The sequence below is a fragment of the Anabas testudineus genome, chromosome 9 (assembly GCF_900324465.2).
Source record: "Anabas testudineus chromosome 9, fAnaTes1.2, whole genome shotgun sequence".
Taxonomy (NCBI): domain Eukaryota; kingdom Metazoa; phylum Chordata; class Actinopteri; order Anabantiformes; family Anabantidae; genus Anabas; species Anabas testudineus.
The window spans coordinates 4140288-4162549 of record NC_046618.1 but is presented as its reverse complement, the minus strand read 5'-3'; the positions used below and the strand labels follow the sequence as shown (position 1 = coordinate 4162549).

General features: G+C 38.4%; 1 protein-coding gene across 1 annotated transcript in view; it reads right to left on the bottom strand.

Moving 5' to 3' along the window:
* Positions 1-912: 912 nt before the first annotated feature.
* Positions 913-22262, bottom strand: part of hk2 (hexokinase 2) — a 32288-nt gene continuing 10938 nt past the window's right edge. The window contains exons 6-18 of the mRNA XM_026342663.1: positions 22020-22119; positions 18737-18920; positions 17927-18088; positions 17519-17752; positions 11446-11750; positions 11182-11330; positions 10411-10530; positions 8898-8993; positions 8401-8500; positions 8054-8237; positions 4222-4377; positions 2395-2631; positions 913-2063 (exon numbers count right to left, since the gene is read on the bottom strand). Coding sequence (XP_026198448.1) covers positions 1919-2063; positions 2395-2631; positions 4222-4377; positions 8054-8237; positions 8401-8500; positions 8898-8993; positions 10411-10530; positions 11182-11330; positions 11446-11750; positions 17519-17752; positions 17927-18088; positions 18737-18920; positions 22020-22119 — 2172 coding nt within the window. The 3' untranslated portion in view covers positions 913-1918. The remainder of the gene's footprint in view (positions 2064-2394; positions 2632-4221; positions 4378-8053; positions 8238-8400; positions 8501-8897; positions 8994-10410; positions 10531-11181; positions 11331-11445; positions 11751-17518; positions 17753-17926; positions 18089-18736; positions 18921-22019; positions 22120-22262) is intronic.

Genomic DNA, 22262 nt, shown 5'->3' with positions numbered 1-22262 from the left:
GCTTTTCTGTTCCCGTGTACCACATACAGGACATGCTGAGGCTATACAAACACAGAGACAATAACTTCAAAAAGAGGGAAAAAAGGTTATATTGAATATATTAGTCAAAAATCAATGACGTGGTGTCAAGATTTGATGATTTCTTTATTGTACAATGCAGATGCTGATAAAACATTAAGTATTTCAGACCACCACCATATATTTGTGTATAATGTTGACAATAAAATAAATGTTATCAGGAGGTTCACATTCAGTTTTAATGAAATGGAATTTCAAAAATAAAATAACAGCGGCACTACAACAATATATCTACATAAATAATAATGGAGAAGTATTTTTTTCCTGGAGTGATCTGTGAAGATGCTAAAGCAGTTATACAAGTGAGAAACAATAACACTCCTTTCATTTATATTTGTAACTTGGCATATGCCTACAAAGTAAGGGAAAATATCCTCTTCGGTAGAAGAAACAGACAGTAAAGTAGAGATGTTTCAATTTCATCATGTGCCAAATAGGGAAGACTAGAGTTTCAAGAAGCGAATACATTGAAGGTTGCGGAAGAGTTCTGCCCTCAACTAAGTGAAGCTACTGAGTGTCAACTGACCTGTACAGTTTTGCTTGGGGTCTTTAGCTGTGTTGTGTAGGGACCACAATATATATACTATACTGCCACCACCATCTCTTACACATGGGATGAGTTTCTTATGCTGGAAAACAGTGTTTGGTCATCACCAAACATGAAGTTTCTCACTCAAGCCAAAGGTTAAACTTCTGTGTCAGGCGTAGACCAAACGTTCTTTTAGTAGATACTGGTTTATCCACATGACCTTGACCAAACAGTTTTTACCCCCAAGCTAAGCAATGAATTCCATGCGTGTCCCTAACCCTATGTACAGACTAGTTGAAAGAAACACGAGATTGTGCTTTGGTTCTAATCAAGAATTTTATTTCATCATTGTAACAGGTGTAAATGTCTTAAAGGACACAGCACATCAATAAAGCAAAAAGTGCAAATATTTGAACAGTTCTTCTTCAGTGAGTAAAGCTTACTCACAACACTGACCGCCATACATTCACAGCATTTTGCCATTAACTGTTAATGCAACACAATAGTTCCAGTGTCTCTGATAGTGGAACTATTTCTTGGGCTGGAAAAAGCGAATTCTCCAGTGAATATATTTTAGCCCATTTGCATGTAAGAAATTATGACTTTCACTGAATAGACACCAACAGCAATTATAAGGCTAATTTCTAGGGGCACTGTTTCTTTGAAGACACTGTTGATGACAGCAGTACTGCAAGGTGACAATTAGGCTCAGTGATTAGGCTGTATTTAAATGAAAAAGCAGATAATTTGCTGTTAGCCTACAGTTTTCTAAAAATATATACAGTACAGTTTATATTCTTTCAGAAGCAAAGAATATAAAATCTTCTCAGTCACTCATCTCAGTCATTTCTGACAGATTTTTATTGATGTGCGAAACCCCACTCGGTGAAGAGACATGGACTAGAAGTTATTTCTAATAACGGCATAAAATATTTGATAACATGAAAACTGAAGAAAGGTCAAAGAAAAAAAGAAACAATTATAACTGTATAAAAATAATTCTAATTAGTTTTTGGTCATTCTTAAAGCAGATCAAAATAACTATATTCTGGTTTAATAACCAACATTCTGCATTTGTCCACAAGTCACTTCTAAATCAGCCACTGTAACCACAAGAAGAAGGAGACAGAAAAAATAAAATAAAAAATAGCCACACAGTTCTTAAAAGGTCTTCTCAACTATAAATATGCTATTCCAAAGACAAAACATCACCACAAATATGCATGTGAACACACAACAGTCAGATTAAACAATTCAATACTAAAAGATCTAATGTCAAGACGAGGTGTGTACACGTTTATTTTGGTGGATTCAGTGCTGCCCTCCGCTCTTGACCCTACAGGCCACAGCTGTGATCAGAGCTGCTCCCTTCCCACTTCCATCCTCCGACTTGTGGAAAGTCACCTGACACTGTGGCGCCAAATCCTGCAGCGTCTCCTGCATGATGCTGGCGAAACTTCAGGGTAAGCGAGTGAGGAAAGAGAATAAAAAAAGGTTGTGAATAAAAAGTTCAGTAACATCAATGTATCAACAATGTAACATCCTGAGTGAAAGATGAGTTAAGGAGAACCACCAGAACAAATGAAGCATCTTTGACAACAAGGGTAGAGTACACATTAACCGATGAAACGTCACTATATGAGTAACAATAAGATGGATGTTAAGATTCTGTTCTGTAATTTCGTGTCCTCACCACAACAGGTTTATTTTAACTAAGGGCACACTTGTTTGAGACATGAAAATGGGAAAGCAAGTCGTGTGTGTCTTGGGATGCAAATGCTCCTTACTGAGGGTGCGTCTTATAAAGGGTGCCATCTACTCCCACTGTGACGGAGAGCTGATTCAGGTTGCGGTTCTGTCGCATCTTTTCGACCACCGCAGCTAAACCAGCGCCACAGAGCTGCGCTGCACGGCGGGCAACAACACTGCACACTTCCTTAACCAGCACGCTGTCCTCGCACGTGGATTTGGTGAGGCCCAGGTGCTGCAGGATAGAGCGGACCTGTCTCATGGCCAAACGGTCCCTTTGGGATACACAGGACATTACAAGGGTTACAAATATGAAAAAGATGTGCCTCTTTCAGCATTAGCTAACATACCAGACGTGTCCACGACAAAGGTGGTTGATAATAATCTTTTTCTAGACTCAATCAGGTCATGGTTACAAACAAATAAATACAGCATTGTAGCATGCACGCATACACACAGCTTAGTTATTTATACACAAGTATTTCATTCAGGGAGTCACAGAAATGGCCTTATTGCTTTTGGTATTTCAGTCTTTTTGCTTTATGTCTTATTCCATTCTGAAGTCCTCATATTCTCATTGTGCTTTCACATCTTGTGATTACTTTATTGCTTTAAGGCAACCAAACATTGTATCTCATTTCAGAACAAACACTCCTTTCCTCCACAGTCTATCTTTATTGAGATTTGTTTGTAATAACAAACGTGGATCTTTCACATGAATGTTTGTAAAGCCAGATGATTCAGCAATAATATGATTAAGCTGAACTTATTTTCTGTTTGATCCCACACATCTTTATTATCAATAATGACCTGTTGAAATGTTTTTTTCTAAAACTCTTCAGTCTATGTGTAAAATGTCTGATCACAAAATATTGATTGGGCCTTTAAGTACATATGCTGACACATCCCACCCTCTATTCAAGTGGGCAGCTGTGTCTCTCTGATGTCTGCTTCTTCTTTATTCACTTAATGTTGTTTTTAAAATTCAGTTTTTCCCTGCTGTGGATTAAATGTGTTTCTAAACTGACAATTGACAAGTTGTGCGAATAAGGCATGTTGACAAATGTTCCTAAGAGAATACAGTGTAATTCTTTTTGATGACCATGGTTTACTCAGATGTAATTCTGTCTGAAGACAGCACTGCACTGATGCACAACAAGTTACTTTTCTTTTTTTCTGTAAGCCTTTGTACCTCCTAGGAAGCCACAGGACTCCTTTTATTTCAGTTTGTTTCTTTAAGACATTTGAAACATTGTCATCATCATTATCATCTTCCTCCTCCACCTCATCCATCTTAAAACAGAGTTAACAATATGTAATTTCAAAACTGTGCACCAATACGATAGAGAGCAGAAAATCTGAAAATACTCACTGCCGCTGCTGCTAAGGAAACTGAGGTCTATGAGTCAACTGCAGTACAGACACGTTTTAAACAACCAAATGTACATTGTCCTATGAATGACATCCTAGCAGCAGATTAGTATTTGCACATATACACGTCACTGGAGAGCAAATTATTATGAACTCAGTTCACTCTGAGTGACTGTATTATATACAATCTACAAATACAAGTGTGTCTGTCCCTGGGCAATATCCTTATTTTGCTGATATATAAAGTAAAAAAAGCAAGTATAGCTCCTGCAACAACACAAAAAAACATTATTATCTCATCAACATAAGGATCCAATTATTTTTATGTCATGTACTTAATAGAAAAAACAACAGCATAAACCATAGTTACCATCCATGTAACTTCCAGTCACTTGTGGCTGCACTATAAACTCTCTCATTTCCTATTCTTACCATGTAGTTACCATGGTGAAATGACAAGAGACAGTGAGACTAGAATAGCCTGCAACACTCACTTTTCAATCTGTGATAGGAACTTCGTCTCAAAGATGCCACGGGTCTTGAGTCGTGGCGACAGCTTGCCTCTGAACAGAAGGCCTTTGGCAGTGAAGTCTATTAGCACGTTCCTCACTATCTCGCCCAGGTACATTCCACTGATCATCTTCTCATACCTATGAAAAGAAAAAACACACACTGAAAACCTTCTATAGCTACACATCAGTATCATCACACTATTCAGATTAATAATATATTATAGATAATAGCCTTTTTCTAAAAAAAATATAAATAAATAAAGTAAAAAAGATTTTTAAAAAGAGATAGATCTTAGTATGTCTAGTAGGTATGACTCAAAATGATAATGTTCATAATTAAAAGCTCTGCTAAGAAACCCTTGTTCTCTGTCTGCAGTTGCCTGGTGATTGGAGTCAGGTCCTCGGAGAGATTCAGCTCATCTGGTTTGGCTGCTGTAAACTGGTGGCACTGAGCCACCGGTGCGCTCTATCGCCTGGCGTCCACACTTTAGGTTCTGTTCTGTTTATTTTATGGTTGTGTTACTTTTTCCCTTTTAGTTATGTAAAATAAAAATACCTTTTGTTCCAACTCGCGGTCTCCCCTGCATGTGTTACAATGGTGGGTTTAACTGAAAGAAATTATCAGACGCTGTGACAGCAACTGCAATCAGTCCTGTCCAGTGGTTTTGGCTCCTCTTAACAATCAGTGAACAGCAAAGATCAATTAAATCAGCTGTAACCTAGAAATAAAAGTTGGTATAAACTGTGTATAAACATAACTAATGACAAATACTAATAACAAACTTTGAACTGGAGCTTGAAACTCAGGAAAGCTGCTAAGAGTCAGTTCAGTCTAAGTTTGGTCACTTTAAGTCATAATGACATCATCAATAGATTCAATAGAGCTCCAATCCTGTGATTCACCATGGCAGCAGATAAAGAAAGAGAGGAGCTGCCATTTTATTTCAGTGATGCTACAAATATTGAGGTTCGACATTAATGCTAATTTCTTTTGCAGCAGTGACAGAGCCTCTGGGCATATAGATTAACATACAATAAATAGCAAGGTTAGATTTTATTAATGGATGGAAAACATACTGGAATCCTCTGCATATTCATTTACAAAATATATCTATTAATCCAGTTGTAACCTGGGGGGGTTGGAAGCAGGAGATCAAACACATAAAACAAGATTATATTAAGACCTGTGACTGTAAATAAAAGTTACATTTGTAAATTTTAAACTTCAAGTGAGCATTTATTTTAATTAAAGGGGCGCTGTACAAGTGCTGATATAGAGTACAACAGCACTGAAAATTTTAAATATATGTATCACTTGACTTCACAGTTTTTCTAATATTCTATTAATACTAATATAATTACTGGCTGCCAGTTTAACGCTAAACTGTAAGAAACTATGCAGAATACATGGACGTTTTCCCAGAAACATTTGAGTTAAATTATGAATGGTAGTCAGGAGAGGATGTAGAGAAGGAAATAAGCCTCCCAATGTGCTTAAATAACATCAGCTGGCTTTACTGAGTGGGTGCAAGAGAGATGCGATGGCCTACTGTCAGATCTAGCTGTTAACTCGCCAGATTCACAAATACCACCGAAGCAACTCTCAACAAACACCTTTTTCTGTGGTTGCACGATAAATGGAAACATGGAGATAAAAATAAATGATTCAGAGTAATGGACCTGGAATTGCTGCAACATGTAAAGTAAGCTAGTGTGCAGGAGTATGCTCATTGTTTGTGTTGCTTAGCAATAGTCAAACTCCAGTTCAGCTGTGGAACTACTGGAGCTAAATTACTAAACAAACAAATCATAACCTGTTGTCACTTATTACTGTCCACTAACAAATTACATTTGTACAACTGTTCAACAGTTGTCAATTTTATTTACTGTACAACAGTATATTAAAGCAATATTAAGCTTGTGCTGTTGTTTTCATCACTCTGTCTTGTGAGATTGTTCTTAAATGTCTTGTGTTTAAAACTCGACACAAAGATCGCACTGTTACAGTGTCATTAAAGGAATGTACTGTAAATGTGTCAGTGCACGTCAACCTGACAGTGGTTTTAAAGTCCTCAAAGTTACGAGGTTACTAAGCTGAATTAACATGGTGAACTGCAGATACTTCATCACTGTCTCTGTCCAATGCCAACCAATGACTGATCATAGTAGTGACATTTGTAAAGAGAGGTTTTGGGTAACAAGCTAATAGGCTACTATCCAGCTGGAATTTTGATTTTGACTTCTCCTCATGATGTAACCTTCTGAGGAAATGACACCGAGTAGAAGCAGTAGAAGTGTTGGTTGAAAAAAACATACCAGCCAACCAGCAAACTCATGGTGAACAACGTCAGAGCTTTCACTAAACCCACTCTCTGGAATACACATGTATTACTGCTGAACCTCAACTGCAACAATAGAGGAATCAAATGGCAATCTACGTTTGCCTGGGCAACACAACTAATCATCCCACATGTGGCCAAGAGTGGGAGGTGCTGGCAGCGCCTAGTTGCAGAGGTCATCAGAGGAACAGCAGACTCCACTTCAGCATTAGCTGGTGGAGTCAGTTTCTTTCACATCTTTTGGGTTTAGACATGGGCTTATTTCCTTTGTGCATTACACAACACTCCATTTTCATCTGCAGCACACGCTACTGATGTCGACGCTGACACTGCTGATTTACTGCTCTCTACCAGAGCAACTTTCTTCTCCTCCTCATTCTCGTTCCCCTTAAAAGTTTGTAACTAAACTATTGAAACTTTAATGCCACTACTGAAAAAACTCTGGTTAAATGATGAGACAAACGTATAATGGGCCAAAATGATGTTTATAATAATCTCCTAAATGGTTAACTGTGGGGTTTCTGAACTATTTAATCTGAGTGACTGAATGAATATCTACATTCTACATCACATCAAAGATGCTACCACTAAGATGTATATGTGGATTTCTTAGCATACTTTTTACTACTCTATTATTTAGAATATTATAGATCGCATTTTTACAAATTTTAGATGCACATGCAAATGTGGCTGTTATGCCTGAGTCACAAAAATCTGTGATTCAAATTCCCTGCCTTGAAATATTCCTCTTTCTCTTTCTAGTACCACCGTGGAAAATGAAATGCAGGAATAATAATCAGAGACAGCAGATGCTGTGCTTTGACCATGCAAGTTAAGTTATGAGGAAAGATAAAAGGGGCTGATGGACACGATGGTGATGCAAAGGTGCGACAAAAGACTCTATAAGAAGCTATATACTGCCACTTCTTTTATATACTGTAAATCAAAGAGCCTCTTGTAGTGATACCGCACACATCTACTCAGTTTTAGGACTGTGTTGTTTTTTTTTTAATACAATGCGAAAGGGGGTTTCAGCAGAATTTGAGGATGTATGTGCTGCGTAAAAGCCAGAGCAATGATTAGCGTAGCTAGGTTTACAACCACAAAGGTATTTACCCAATTAGTCCCACCAACTGTAATGCCTGTGACGACCACTTAAGCAGTCTCACACTCTCAAATTACTCAAATGTTACAGTACAATAATAAAGTGCACTTTACAAACATTTCTACTGTTTTATTACAGAAATTACTGTTTGGCAGCTGTCCAACCACAATTTCACCAAGTGAATAAATAAAGTATGTCGTCATCAAATAAAAAGCCCTTCAGTTACTCACGTTTTCTCTAACTGGGGCTCTTTAGTAGTTTATGCAGCATTTGTGACCATATATGTTTGTTTGATGTGGGTGTTGATACTCATTGATAGCTTTTCATAGAGATATGACAGCGGATTTAAAATGTCAAAAATTTTCGGTACCTTTGTTTCCCAGGGTTGTTGGAGCACTCATCGACAGTGTGATCAAACTGGGTGCAGTAGTCATCAAGTTCACCACTGTCTCCAAATGCTCCCCACTCAATGTTGACACACATACGGCCGTCCTCTCCCTCCACCAGTTCAATGTTCTGCATTTCCTCCATGTAGCAGACATTGGTTCCTGTGCCTAAGTTGAGTGCAGAGGTTTTACAAACACAGGAAAACATTGATGAGATTTTTAGGGGGTTCATTCCAAAGTGAAACATATATAATAAAGTAACACTGGGAATTAAACTACACAGAGACAGACTGGCTTCCATAGGTAAAGGTTGGGGCTTAGACAAACTTACCTACGATGAGCCCCACTTCACACTTGGGGTCCTCATAGCCACAGGTCATCATCGTTCCCACTGTATCATTAACCACCGCCACAAAATTCAAGTCAAATTCCTGGAAGCAGTGACAACAAATTGTGAATGCCTGAGACTGGGCTACCCTACTGCATGACAACGCTGTAGTGGCTTTAGTACACGTGTCTGATTGCCTCTGAGTGGCAAAGCCACCTGGTCCAAATCCAGATGTGCAAAACTTAAAGACTAACCAAGTTAAGAACGTACTGAATTACAGTTCTGAATAGTTTTGTAAATTTTATTTCACATTTCAGCAACTGCATTCAGAAAAGAATTGCAAAAGTATGAAAACATCTTTTCTCTTTGTCTTTTAGTGTTACTGAGCATATTCATGGGAAAAAGTCTATATTGTTTCCATATAAAATAAAATCTACGAAATAAGTGTATAAACAGTCAGTGGTACATTACAAGAATTTCTTTTTTAAGGGTGTACTGACCTGTCTACGACGAACAGCATCTTTAAGTAATGTAACAACGTCTTGTCCCTCGCAGCCGCTGGCTTTGAAACCCTTTGTCCACTTGAGAAGAATTCCCTGGACAAATGACAGTGACAGTGATTTGTGTGCAAGTGTGTGAGTCTGTGAGTGTACAAAGAAGAGAACCTAATACATTGCTGTTTTATTTACATTTTGTAAATAGAAATTTCTGCGTCACATATTGTCATTTGCAATTCTTCCCGTGGCTGTCTGGCTGAAAGAAAAATACAGTACGGCAGTAATTGTTGCCAAAATCTTCACATCTACACTCCTGTGGATGTAGTGGTTTTATCTATTCAGCACTCCTTGCATGACGCAGATCGTCATGCAAGGAGTGCATGAAAGTATTTACTCAAGAAAGTATTTGCTTGAGATAGGGGCACTGTAACTGTGTGTAGACCTATAGTACTTCCTAGGTAATTGGTCTTTAACACACAAACAAACAAGTGCTTTCCTTCGCTGAGTCATCAACATGAACCCGTCGTATATGTTGCATGTAGTTGTTTATTGTTTGTAATTTTATTTCATGTTTTCAAGCAGGCAAAACATGGCTGTTTACACAGTCCACTAAAATATGCCTATGTATTAACTCATGGAGTTAATGCCTCATTTTAAACCCAATAGTTAGAGTGGGTGATTCATGAGCCTCACAGTGCTTATAATTGTAATAAATGACACTCCCTAGTTCACTAATTATTCTAACTTCCCGCTGCTAGGAACACTTGATTGTCAGTGTTTGTTTTTCAAGGTAATGGTCAATGAGAAAACTTGCTTTCAAGATTTAGGCTGGATTTGTGACCTCAGCACCACAGTGCACTGAGCTTCATAGAACACAAATGTTCTTTTGGAGGGCTACAGACCATATGGTGTGAATGGAGAAACAATATTATAAATGAATACATTAATATGCAAACTATTGTCTTTTTAGGTCAAATCTTCACTCCTGGACACTATATCATCCCTGACCACATTTTCCAGTATTATCTACACCCGTCGATACACAATAAAACTGTATGCAGGCAAGATTTTGCATTACTAACACTGCGTTTCACTTATTTTGCCTCAGGATATGAGTGCCACCTCATGAAGAGAAAAAAAGAAAGAAAAATTACATTAAATTAATCATATTTGGTAATAACACTTCCCCAAGGGGCTCAATAAAGTATTCATTAGTATTATCATTATTATTTATTATCACTGTGAGAAACGCAATATGGCTGTAAAGCTTGTTTTAATTCATACAGTAATTACAAACAAAACAAACAAAAGGAGTTCCTCTTTCTGCATTTATGCTGATAACAAAAACCACTTGGTAAAATACATCAGAGAGGTGTAGAAGGCATGACTTCAGGTATTGCATGAAGTAAGTAAATATTGTTTCTGTCAACCAGAAAAATGCCACTAGATTCAATGTGACATTATTCTTGCCATAGTTTAAAAGTATACTTGATGATGAATATTGAATATACATTACCTGATCAAGTCTGCTTTGATCACAAGGGAAGGAGAATGTAAATCCCAGAGGTAAGGATGCACCCTTCATGCCCATGTACTCCAGAAAGTCAGCTATGCAATCCACAATATGGTTAAAAAGCTGGCACACAAGACAGAAAGAGTAGGAGGGCATATTATATTTGGATATTACAATGTATCATCTGAATCAAGTATGTCACCCTCAGTTCTCTAAAGAAAGCCTTGTTTTGGTAGTGCTGAGGGCATACAAGGTGGTATCATTAGCATAAAAATGTGTTGATTTGGGAAATAAACCTCATTGAATAACAGAGTGTTGATCCTTGATGATCAATACTTTTACTAACTGACAATCCGCAGATCAAAGTCGTTGTCATCATTTATTAGTGTGCTTTATATGACTGGTCTGAGCTATCGTACATGAATTGAGGATCATTTAGTACAAGTGAAGTATTGATTTTGAAAGTTGGTTTGGATACATTGTCACACAAGATGATATGACTATTCTGTATGCACCAGAGGGTCATACAAAAGGCCAAAGGTTTTCTATTAAATATGTCAGGTTCATCAGGTTCAGGACAAACACTAGTCAGATTTTTTTATTTTGGCACTGACTATACATAAAAGTAGCATTAAGTGCAATAAACCAAGTTCCACTATTACTGTCTGAACTGCAGTTAATTTCTAATTTAGTTACCATTGCCACCACTTTTTTAAATCAGAGGATTAGTGTCAGATATGACAATATTATCTTTTCAATTCTTCCACATATTACCTCTTCTCCTGTGCCCTGCATGGTCTCCTGAGGAATACTGTAGATCTTGTGGTGCATGTCCACATTACAACGCTTTCCACTTCGCACTTTCACCAGCAACACCCGAAAGCTAGATCCCCCGAGGTCCAAAGCCAAGTAGTCACCGTGCTCTAATAAGCCCAATTAAGACAAGAATTTTGAAGACATACGAAAAGCACTACAGAAATGAGACAACTCTACTCAGTAACAAGTCAACTCATAGGTTTGCATTTCTCTCAAAGATACCTGTTCCATCTGGTGTTGATCTGACATAGGTGGGAAGCATCTTAACGCTTGCCTGTTCATGGGTTTGCTTTGTCAGGCCTCGCACCATTTCCTCACTCATACGATTCTTCACCTCCAGCAGCTGTGCGCGGCTCAAGCGCAAGGTGTCGAGAATTCGCTGACGCTCTGCATGTTGAGCAGCAAGACGATAGGCAACTGCTGTAACCATGGCGGCACCTTTACCACTGCCAACCTGGGACTGCAAAAAACGCACATCACAGTCTGGCACAAGTCGCCGTACCATCTTGTGGAGTCTCCTGGAAAACCTTGGAAAAGGAGATAAATGTTTGGTAAAAATCAGTTGTACCTTCTCGCTTAACCAGACTAGCTTATTAAAAGTTGTGCTGATTATAGATCATTATATTTATGCCAAGTTAAACAAGTTTCAATCCTACTAATCAGAAAATACAATATTCACCGTGAATATAGAAAGTTGGTTTGGGAACAACAAACGTTTCTTTGTAAAACTATGTTGTTCAGTTCCACTTGTTGCTAGGCTACATTGTAGTTCAAGAGGTGCACAAACTACATTTTCCAAAATGATCATATAGATGAATCAAATCAATGGAGAACATAAAAAACAACAACAACAACAACAACAAAAAACAACCAATGCTGACCAAAGTGTTTTGCAGAGTAAAGGGCAATTGAGCAATGGACCTATGATAAAATGCATTGATGAAATACAGCAAAGTACAGAGAATAAAGTACAGTTAAAAAATGTAAATAAATGTAAATGTAAATAATAATAGAGGGTAATACATTAAAGTGCCCATCCTATGTAAAATCCACTTTTTGGTCATTTTGGTACATTTATATAACTCTGGGATGCATGAAGACACACAACAAGTATGTTAGAAGTGTATGTGTCATTTCTTCTGCTTCTGTAAAAACCACTCCCTGAGTGGTCCATTCAAAGTTAATGCACAAAATGACATACTGTCAAGGCTCAGAGACCCAATCCCTGCTAGGCTCGGTTCAAACACATCCCACTACGACCTTATCCGAACCCCTGCCGTCCAACATTGTTTTCCTAGCTATAGCAGACTCGCTCTGCAAACAGCAAAACAGCTGTGGCAGAGCACACAGCACAGACAGTCCTCATCTTTTGGATTTATGGACAAACAGAAGTCTCTATTCTTCCTCCATGCTCTTAGGATGTGAACAAACTATGGATTTTTTTGTTTTTTATGTTAAGCCAAGTTCATAAATGGTGCATTATTTCAGGGTTAAAGGTCAAAGGTACTGCCTCATTCAAGACCCAGGTTATGGTTAGGTTATGTCATTCGAAGTTTTACCAACACAGAGTGTTTTGTCTTGCTTGTTTACTAGGTTAGCTTGTTGAATATAGCCACATTAGCTGCACAGTAATACTAAACGTCTAATGTCATCTGGCTGGATGCACCAGGAAGCTGCTGGCATTCTCCCTGATTGTGATCTGTTGCTTTATCCTCTTGTCTCTCTACTGTCCACTCACCCCAACCGCTCAAGGCAGATGGCCTGGTTCTGCTGGAGGTTTCTTCTGTTAAAGGGAGTTTTTCCTCTCCATCGTCACCTAGTGCTGCTCAAAGGGGGTTGTTGGGTTCTCTCAATGAGTTTATAAAGCTTATTTCTTTTTTTGTTGACTGCATATGTCCTCCACTCCTCAAGGATGTCTTACCTTTGATCAGCACGTCCATATTAGATCAGATCAATCTGTCTTTACAAATAGGCTACGTACCACAGGCTTTTAAGGTTGCTGTAGTCAAGCCCCTACTCAAAAAGCCTACTCTGGACTCAGGGGTCTTAGCGAATTATAGACCAATATCCAATCTGCCCTTTATCTCTAAAATCCTTGAAAAGATAGTTTCTAAGCAATTGTACGACCACCTACGTAGCAATAACTTGTATGAAGATTTCCAGTCAGGATTTAGAGTACATCATAGTACAGAAACAGCACTGGTAAAGGTCACTAATGATCTTCTATTAGCATCAGACAATGGTCTACTCTCTATACTCGTCTTGTTAGATCTTAGTGCTGCATTCGACACTATAGATCACAACATTTTATTACACAGACTGGAACATGTCATTGGAATCAAAGGAACAGCACTAGAGTGGTTTAAATCGTATCTATCGGATAGATTTCAGTTTGTACACGTTAATGATGAGTCTTCCATGCACAGCAAAGTCAGCTATGGAGTTCCACAGGGATCTGTGCTTGGACCGATTCTTTTCACGTTATATATGTCCCCTTTAGGCAATATTATTAGGAAACACTCTATAAATTTCCATTGTTATGCAGATGATACCCAGCTATATTTATCTATGAAACCAGGAGAAACTAATCAATTAGTCAAACTTCAGGAATGCTTAAAAGACATAAAGGCCTGGATGACCTCCAATTTCCTTCTCCTAAATCCGGACAAGACAGAGGTTATACTGTTTGGGCCAAAAAATCTCAGAGACACTATGTCTAAACACATTCTCACCATTGATGACTTAGTTCTGGCCTCAAGTAATACTGTAAGAAACCTCGGAGTTATCTTTGATCAGGATATCTCCTTCACTTCATACATAAAAGAAATCTCTAGAACTGCCTTTTTTCACCTAAGAAACATTGCTAAAATTAGGAGAATCCTCTCCCAAAGTGATGCTGAAAAACTAGTCCATGCATTTGTTACTTCCAGACTGGACTATTGTAATTCATTATTAATAGGATGTCCCAATAACTCATTAAAGAGCCTCCAGTTAATCCAAAATGCTGCAGCCAGAGTTCTGACTGGAATTAGCAAGAGAGATCATATTTCTCCAACGTTAGCTTCTCTCCATTGGCTCCCTGTTAAATCCAGAATTGAATTTAAAATTCTTCTCCTAACTTATAAATCCCTTAATAATCAGGCTCCATCTTATCTTAAAGACCTCATAGTTCCTTATCTTCCAAGCAGAACTCTCCGTTCTCAGACTGCAGGTTTACTTGTGGTTCCTAGAGTTTCCAAATGTAGAATGGGAGGCAGAGCCTTTAGCTACCAAGCCCCTCTCCTGTGGAACCAGCTCCCAGTTCAGGTTCGGGAGGCAGACACCGTCTCTACATTTAAGACTAGACTTAAAACTTTCCTTTTTTATAAAGCTTATAGTTAGAGATGGATCAGGTGACTCTGAACCATCTCTTAGTTATGCTGATATAGGTTATTCTGCTGGGGGACCTCTACTGATAAACTGAGCTCCTCTCCTCTCTCCTTTCTCCTGTATCAATGCAAATGCCACCATTGCATGTCATTAACTTTGTGTCTTCTCTCTCCTGTAGTTGTGTTTCCTCCTCTCTGTCTCCCTCTCTCTGTACTTTTCTGCAGGTATCCTCGGCCTGGAGCTGTACATCTCCAGAATCCAGTTCATCTGCCCAATGTTCTTGATGCTTGTTGTTGTTTATGCTTCTTTCTCTTTCCCACCCACCGGTGAGGCAGGCGCCCCTATGAGCTTCTGTGGAGTTCTTCCTTAAGGAGTTTTCTTCATGTTTAAAGTTGCTCAAATGGATTGTTGGTTTTCCTATAATATAAATATTTCGTAGGTCTTAAATTACACGTAAAGTGCCTGAGATCTTCGTGGCGCTATACAAATAAAATTGAATTGAATTGAATTGAATATGTATTAATCAACTTCAAGTTAATGTTTTAGGCTTTTGATAGGTCTAAATCAGCACATCGGGACAGTGTAACCTTTGCCTTTTCTTCTTTGAAAAACAGCTCTAACTCAGTCAAGCTACCTAGGGATCATTAGTGAATAGCCTTCTTCAAATCCAGATACAAATTCCCATTTGGATTGAGGTCTGACCTTTGATTTAGCCACAATAAAACATAAGATATTGTTGGTTGTTTTTAAACGATTTGTGTGTAGCTTTAGCTTTATAGCAGGGTCCTTGACTTGCTGGAAAACATATCTCCTCTCAAGGCACAGGTTTCCATCTGGGATTTCCCTATACTTTGCAGCAGTCACTGAGGTCATAATGCAGGTTATATTAAGGTAACTTCAGAGTCTCCCACATGCCCTTTGACAAACTCAGATTTACCGTGATCTGTCATGGGCTCAGAACATATTCCTTCCATGTCTTAATAATGCAGGTAACTATACTCCAAAGAATACTGACTTGGAGCTGATACAGGCTTGGACATTTTCTAATTCTTGTATCCATCCATTAGTTTGTGCTTTTCATGACCCTTTTTTCAGAGTTGCTTGAAATGTTCTTTTGACCAGGATACTACACAGGTGTATTTATGCTTAAAAAAACATTCACTGTACTAAGACGATGTCCATTTAGCTAACTGTGTGAGCTAACTAAAACCAATTAGCAGCAATAACAATAATTTAGTTAAATTCAAGTAAAGTGGGTAAATATTTATGCAATCAATTATTACAGTTTAATGTATAAATTGATAATTTAATGTGTGTTTTTCACTTTGACATGAAAGTGTTCTTTAGTGTCCAGAAATCCAAAATAAATTGACCTTGATTCAATGTTGTAAAAACATAATAGGTGAAAACGTCAATGGGATAAATATTTTATGCAGGTATTGCACTAATAAATAAATAAATAAATAAATAAAAGGCGTACCTGTTTTCATACACAATAATCCAAATTCATCCTGGGACAGAGACAAATACCAGTAGGCCAGTTTATATTAGGCAAACACCAATGACAAACAAGCAGAATTTCGACAACATGCATGGAAAAGCGAAACAGACAGGCACGGAACAACAACTATTGTCAAACTAAAAGACTTTTCTATTTATTGACCTATTGATTGGACCTGATGTAGTTGGGATAATGGGGCCTGAGAGGATAATGTGTGGAGATTGCATGTTTTTCCTGTGATCATACACAGTAGGTATGTGCTCTGGGTTCATTCCTGTAGGTACACAGGATCAATAATGCATTTGTACAGTCAACAACACAATTTCCCACACTGCTATTGCTTGTGTTCTCTCCCACTGACATGCATTCAGCCATGCAGCCATTATATTCTTGCAATGAAATTCACTTAAAAACTACATCCACAGCTCCAGTACAGTATGACGCTGATTTACTAAGGGTTTGTGTGTACTAAATTATGTGCAAGCATGAAAACACGTGCAAAAAATGTTTGTTCTGAGGACTGTGGTGCCTTTAAAAATAGCAAAAAAGTGCATTCAGTGAATTTAGCACCTTTTCCCTCAATAATATGTAAAGGGAAGCGTTTTTATCCAAAATGCAAATACACATGCAATGTGAAAGTCTGAAAGAAATTTGCGGTGGCTGGGATTGCATCTGAAATTAATACTCCTGAAAGGCAGGTGCAATCTGCTTGCGCACCAAATGCTGCGGTTAGGATGCAAAGGAGAAATGAATCAGACTTATCCAGACTCGTTCATGTTAACATGTTTGGAATGATTAACAAAAAAATAAAAACATGTTATTTGTCTAATGATCCAGTTGTGGAGTCGCTGGTTGAGCTACGGGCTACCGCTACGCCATTACGGCCTGCAAATTAGTTAGTGTCCCCTCAGCCACAGGCCAAGCACACTTGGAGTATTCACAGCAAAATGTAAGAATAGATTTTCACTTTGACAAGCACCATAGATGCGTAAACCTCCATAAAACAAAGTCCTCTTTTGTTCAGATAGGGGTTGAGAGGGATTTAACCCGAAAGTGCAGTGAATTAAAAGACATCATTTTTAGGAGCTATCACCTGCATCTCTTATAAAAGTAAGCCCTATGTTTAATTCACTCAATGTAAGATAGGATGCATCCATCTGCATGCTCACGCATATCATTATGAATATGATGTGCTGACTCTGCTTCTGCTTACCCAGCACACACTGAATGAGGCCAAATATGACTTTTATGAATTTGCTGGTACCGAGAGTTATAGGTGCAACCTCTCTATAAAGTGTTTCATCCTTTAATACTAAGAGTTTCTTGCTTTAACTCATCAAAGAGATTTTTAGCATCACCAACAAACAGCCCTCATTAATGATGAGCTACACTATGACAGACGTTATGGTGTTCAGGATCACTTACTCTGGATGATTCTTGTAAACAGAGCCATCCACTCCAATGGTAGTACGCAGCTTCTCAGCACCTTTGTTATCCCGGATCTGTCGCAGGATGGCTACTAGAGTGGCAGCACACAAGTGTGCAGCCCGTGTAGATACTATCTGACACACTCTCTGAGTGCTTATGCAATCCTCAACTGACGGGTCCAGACCCAGGCCTCGAAGCACCTTCTCAGCACTGGCCAAAGCTTCCTCGTCTCTGTAGGTAACGCAGAAATTAAATCACTATAACTTTGTCTGCTTGATGTCATCCTAAACAATTTATGTGGTTAATAAAATTAATAAATGAATGGATGGACATTTAAGCAATCCATTAAATATTTTTGTGACCGTGGACAACAGTTAAACAGTTAAACACACAATACAAACTAACTTGTCATTCTCAATATCATAGATGTATGCAGTGCTGAAGCTTCCAGTGGTGAGGAGTTCTGCTGTGGTCTTGCCCTGGAACAGCAGCTTCTCTTTGGCCATCCTCACTAGGATGAGACGGACCAGTTCCCCCATGTACATGCCACTGATCATCTTCTCGAACCTAAAACAAACAAAACGTCACATTGGTATTAATTCAAACATCAGCTTATCAGCTTAACTCCTACCTGAAGTGACCTACCAAAACACTGTATATACACATGCACATACAAAGACAAATACAGATAAACTAACTAAAAGTCTGGCAGACACTGAACATTTGCAATGTAAACTCTGGAACACATCTTGTGAAATGAGGAATGTTTCATCCTGCTGGTATCAATTGATGTGTCAAAAGATTTAACACTGTAGTCATTTAGTTTGATGGGCAGTTATTAGTGTATCACCACAATGGTGATGACATTTTATTGATTGAACCAAAGAATGCAGACACATCTTCTATTAAGACTCTGTTCCAAAATATTACATTTCTTTCTTCTTCAAATATGTTTTGATGTAATGGCTTGTTTTCTTGCTGCATGAGCTTCAATTAATTTTTCTGTAGAATTGGTATGTACAACTCAGAATTCATAATCTCCTTTAATGATGGCAAACTATGAGGTTTTTATAGTTGTTCTCAATGAAGACATGAAAGATGAAGATGAAAAATTATTTAATTAATATAACACACACAAATGTTTTCTTCCCACAGTAAAGCAACTACTGAAAAATGTTTTAGTACAAAGATTAAGATTAATTTACAGACACTCACAGTTGTTTGCCAGGGTTCAGAGAGCCTGCATCTATTTCCCGGTCAATGTCAGTACGCAGGTGTTCCAGGGCACCATCGTCTCCAAAAGCGCCCCACTCTGTATTAACACACATCCGGCCCTCGTCACCATCCAGCAGCTCAATATTCCTCATCTGCTCCATGTAGCAGGCATTGGTCCCCGTTCCTTAAGGGAAGGTATGTTAGCATATTAGTTACACAGCACTTCTCATCCAAACATTAGATGCAGAATGACAGTCATCTCAGTCATACCTTAATCCAGTGAATCATGGTGTCACCCTGTCTAGTGAAGCTCATTAAAACTAACTTTTCATTCAGAATAACCACCTGGGCCTGTGCTTTGAGCTGACAAATTATGAACCCACATCTGCAAATATTTTGTTTAAATGTAAGAGTTTTGTGGTTTGTGTCTTGTGTCTTGTGTCTTGTGTCGGGTCACACCATACTGACTCCCAAAGACCCTAGTATGATATACTGAGTGGCATCTTCTGTGTTTTACAATAAAACTATTGACTCTATTATTTTGAATGTGCAAATTATCCACAGTGATAGGAGAATCTGTACATGTTATTTAAGCGTCAACATCAGAATGTTTAGCAAGCTGAAAACATCTGCAGTATGAAGTGAGTGTTAACCTGGATTATGGTTGTGCAATTTTACTTCATGCCTCTAGCTGCGTCAGTGCCTTTTTTAATACCTTTGTATGCTGGTCCGGGACTCAGGGTCACACAGACAGCTCAGGGTCTTTCCATTATGAATGTAACCACTACAAAACTGCAGAATAAGGTGTGCTAGAACTAGTGAGGGGGCAGTGTTTCACTGTCTCAATCTAAAGGAGGAATGTTGCTTTGGTGATGTTGATGTTAGAAAATAAGACAATGGTGTATCCTGACATTCATGTCATTTACTGCCAGTGTGTACTGCCTCTATTCTGTTTGTTTAGACCTACTAGAGTTGAGGTTGAGCTATGCAGAGAATAAGAAAAGAAAATACTGCTGTTCAATCACAATATAATGTCTTACTGGGACACCTAAATAGAACACAGTGTAATGTTGATGTTACTATTAACACCTAAAATGTCTTGTAGGAGCTTCCACAATCTTGAGGAGATGTCAGTGACTGGCACATTAAAAGATGCAGTTAGTAGGTCCATGTGAACTGGAAGAGCCTGACTTAGCAGTGACAAGACTTTAGTGCAAATACAGAGAGAATTATGTGGTTAAAAACAGACTACAGGTAATAGTTATGGTAGTTAATATGAGTTAAGGTAAGTGTATTTATATAGTGTTTTTTAAGGTGCTTTACAATAACATTTTATCATAAACATTAAAATTAAGACAGGAGAAAAAAGTAAGCAAAAGTAAAAGAAAAAAACAAGTAAGATATTAAGAGTAAGACAAAACCATAACCAATCAATATCAGAAAAAAATAAAAATCCTTGTTTTCTGTCTCCTCTGTCAAGTGACCTGCAAATTGTCTGCACCTGTGTCTCCCCTGTCCCTTTCATTAGCAGGTCTGTCGGTCTCCTGTTTGCCAGATCACATCAATCTGAGAGCAAAACTATCCAGCATTTATCTTTGGACTGCTTATCTGATACGAACCCTGTCTAACCTGAAACCTGTCTCTGCCTGACTCATCCCTAACCGGACCTGCCTCTGCCTAAACTACCAGTACCGTGAGTGTTATTCTACCTGAGCTATGCTCTTCCTCATAGGACCCTCACTCTGTATCACCTGATCTGTCTCTGGCTGAACCTCCGGTACTGTGAGTGTATTCTCCTTACCCAACTTGTTCCCTTCCTCTCTGTATCACTGGACCTCCTCACATTAATATTCAAAACCATTTTACCTCATCCTGTCTGAGTTATCTCTGGTTATGGAGTCTCATCCTAACCCTGTGACATGTTTATACAGACACATACTATATACACATACAGTATGTGAACCTTTTGGAATTTTGTGGTTTTCTGTATTGTCAAAAGATGTTCTGATCTTCATCTAAGTCAAGAGTATTAACAAAAATGTGTCTTTGAGAACAATCATAAAAACCTCATAGTGCTAGTGGAAAAATTAGCCCTTTAAATAATAATCTCCAAAAAAAAGCTAACTGGAGTCAGGTGCAATAATACTTGGAGTCTTGTTAAGAAATTTAGTTTGGAGGTGTGCTTTGACTGACAAAAACATCTCAAACCTTTTGAGTTTGCTCCGCACCAGAAGAATGTGCTTATGTGAGCCATGTCTCGCCAAAAGGAGCTTTCAGAGGATCTACGATTGAGAATTGATGATTTACAGAAAGCAGGAAAGTGTCACAAAGTGATGTCAAAGACTTTAGAAATTCACCAGTGTACAGTTAGACAAACAATCTAAAAATGGAGACACTTTGGGACTGTGGCTACTCTACCAAGAAGTGGGTGGCCAGTCAAAAGAGCACAACAAACACTCGTCAATGAGGTAACGAAACAACCCGAGCGACAACCAAAGATTTGAAGACACCATTGTAACTGGCTAACATCTGTGTTCATGAGTCTACAGTAGGTAAAACATTGAACTAGCAGGAGGTCTATGAGAGGACACCATGAAGGAAGCTGCTGTTTATTAAAAAGAACATTGCTGCACACCTGAAGTTTGACAAAAAGCAGATTGACACTCCACAACAGTATTGGCAAAATGTTTTGTGGACTGATGAAACAAAATTGAACTATTGGAAAGAACACACAACACTACGTCTGGTGTAAAAAGGACACTGCATATTATCGTGAAAACATTATGCCAATCCTCCAGTATGTTTGGAGGAAACATCATGATTTAGGCCTGCTTTGCTGCATCAGAGCCTGGCCAGCTTGCAGTGATTTAGTGGAAGATGAATTCCCAAGTATTTCAAAAAATTATTCAGGATAATGTGAGAATGTCTGTACGCCCATAAAATAGAGAAGTGAAAATCTGGTGCTTCTACACAAGGCACAAGAGTTTGGTGATGGTTTAATAAGTAAGAATGTGAGTCATGTACTACAGCCTTCACAGTCTTCTCAACACAACTAGACAACTAAAAGAGTATTTTTACTGACCATGGCCGTGATTACATTTACCCAACCACCAAGTGCACACTACACAGTGGACAATGACACAGCCCAAATGTTGGGCGCCCGGCCCCCAAAGAAAATTGATTCAATGCTGCTCACTGGGTAATAGCGAATGTCACAGTAACACTTACTAACTTTCCCCAATCCTTGTTATTTGATTTACTTTCCCAGTTAGATTGGACTCACCTACAATGAGGCCAATTTCACAGTGTTGATCATCATAGCCACAGGTCATCATGGTTCCTACTGTGTCATTGATCACTGCCAGAATGTCAATGTCAAAGTCCTGCAATGAGATTTAAAACAACCACAAGGTGATACAGCAGAAAATGTGACTTTCACTATTATAGTTTTATTCACCTCAGTCAAGATCAATACTATCAATAATTAGTGTGATTTAATTGAATAAATTAAATTATTTCTTAACCT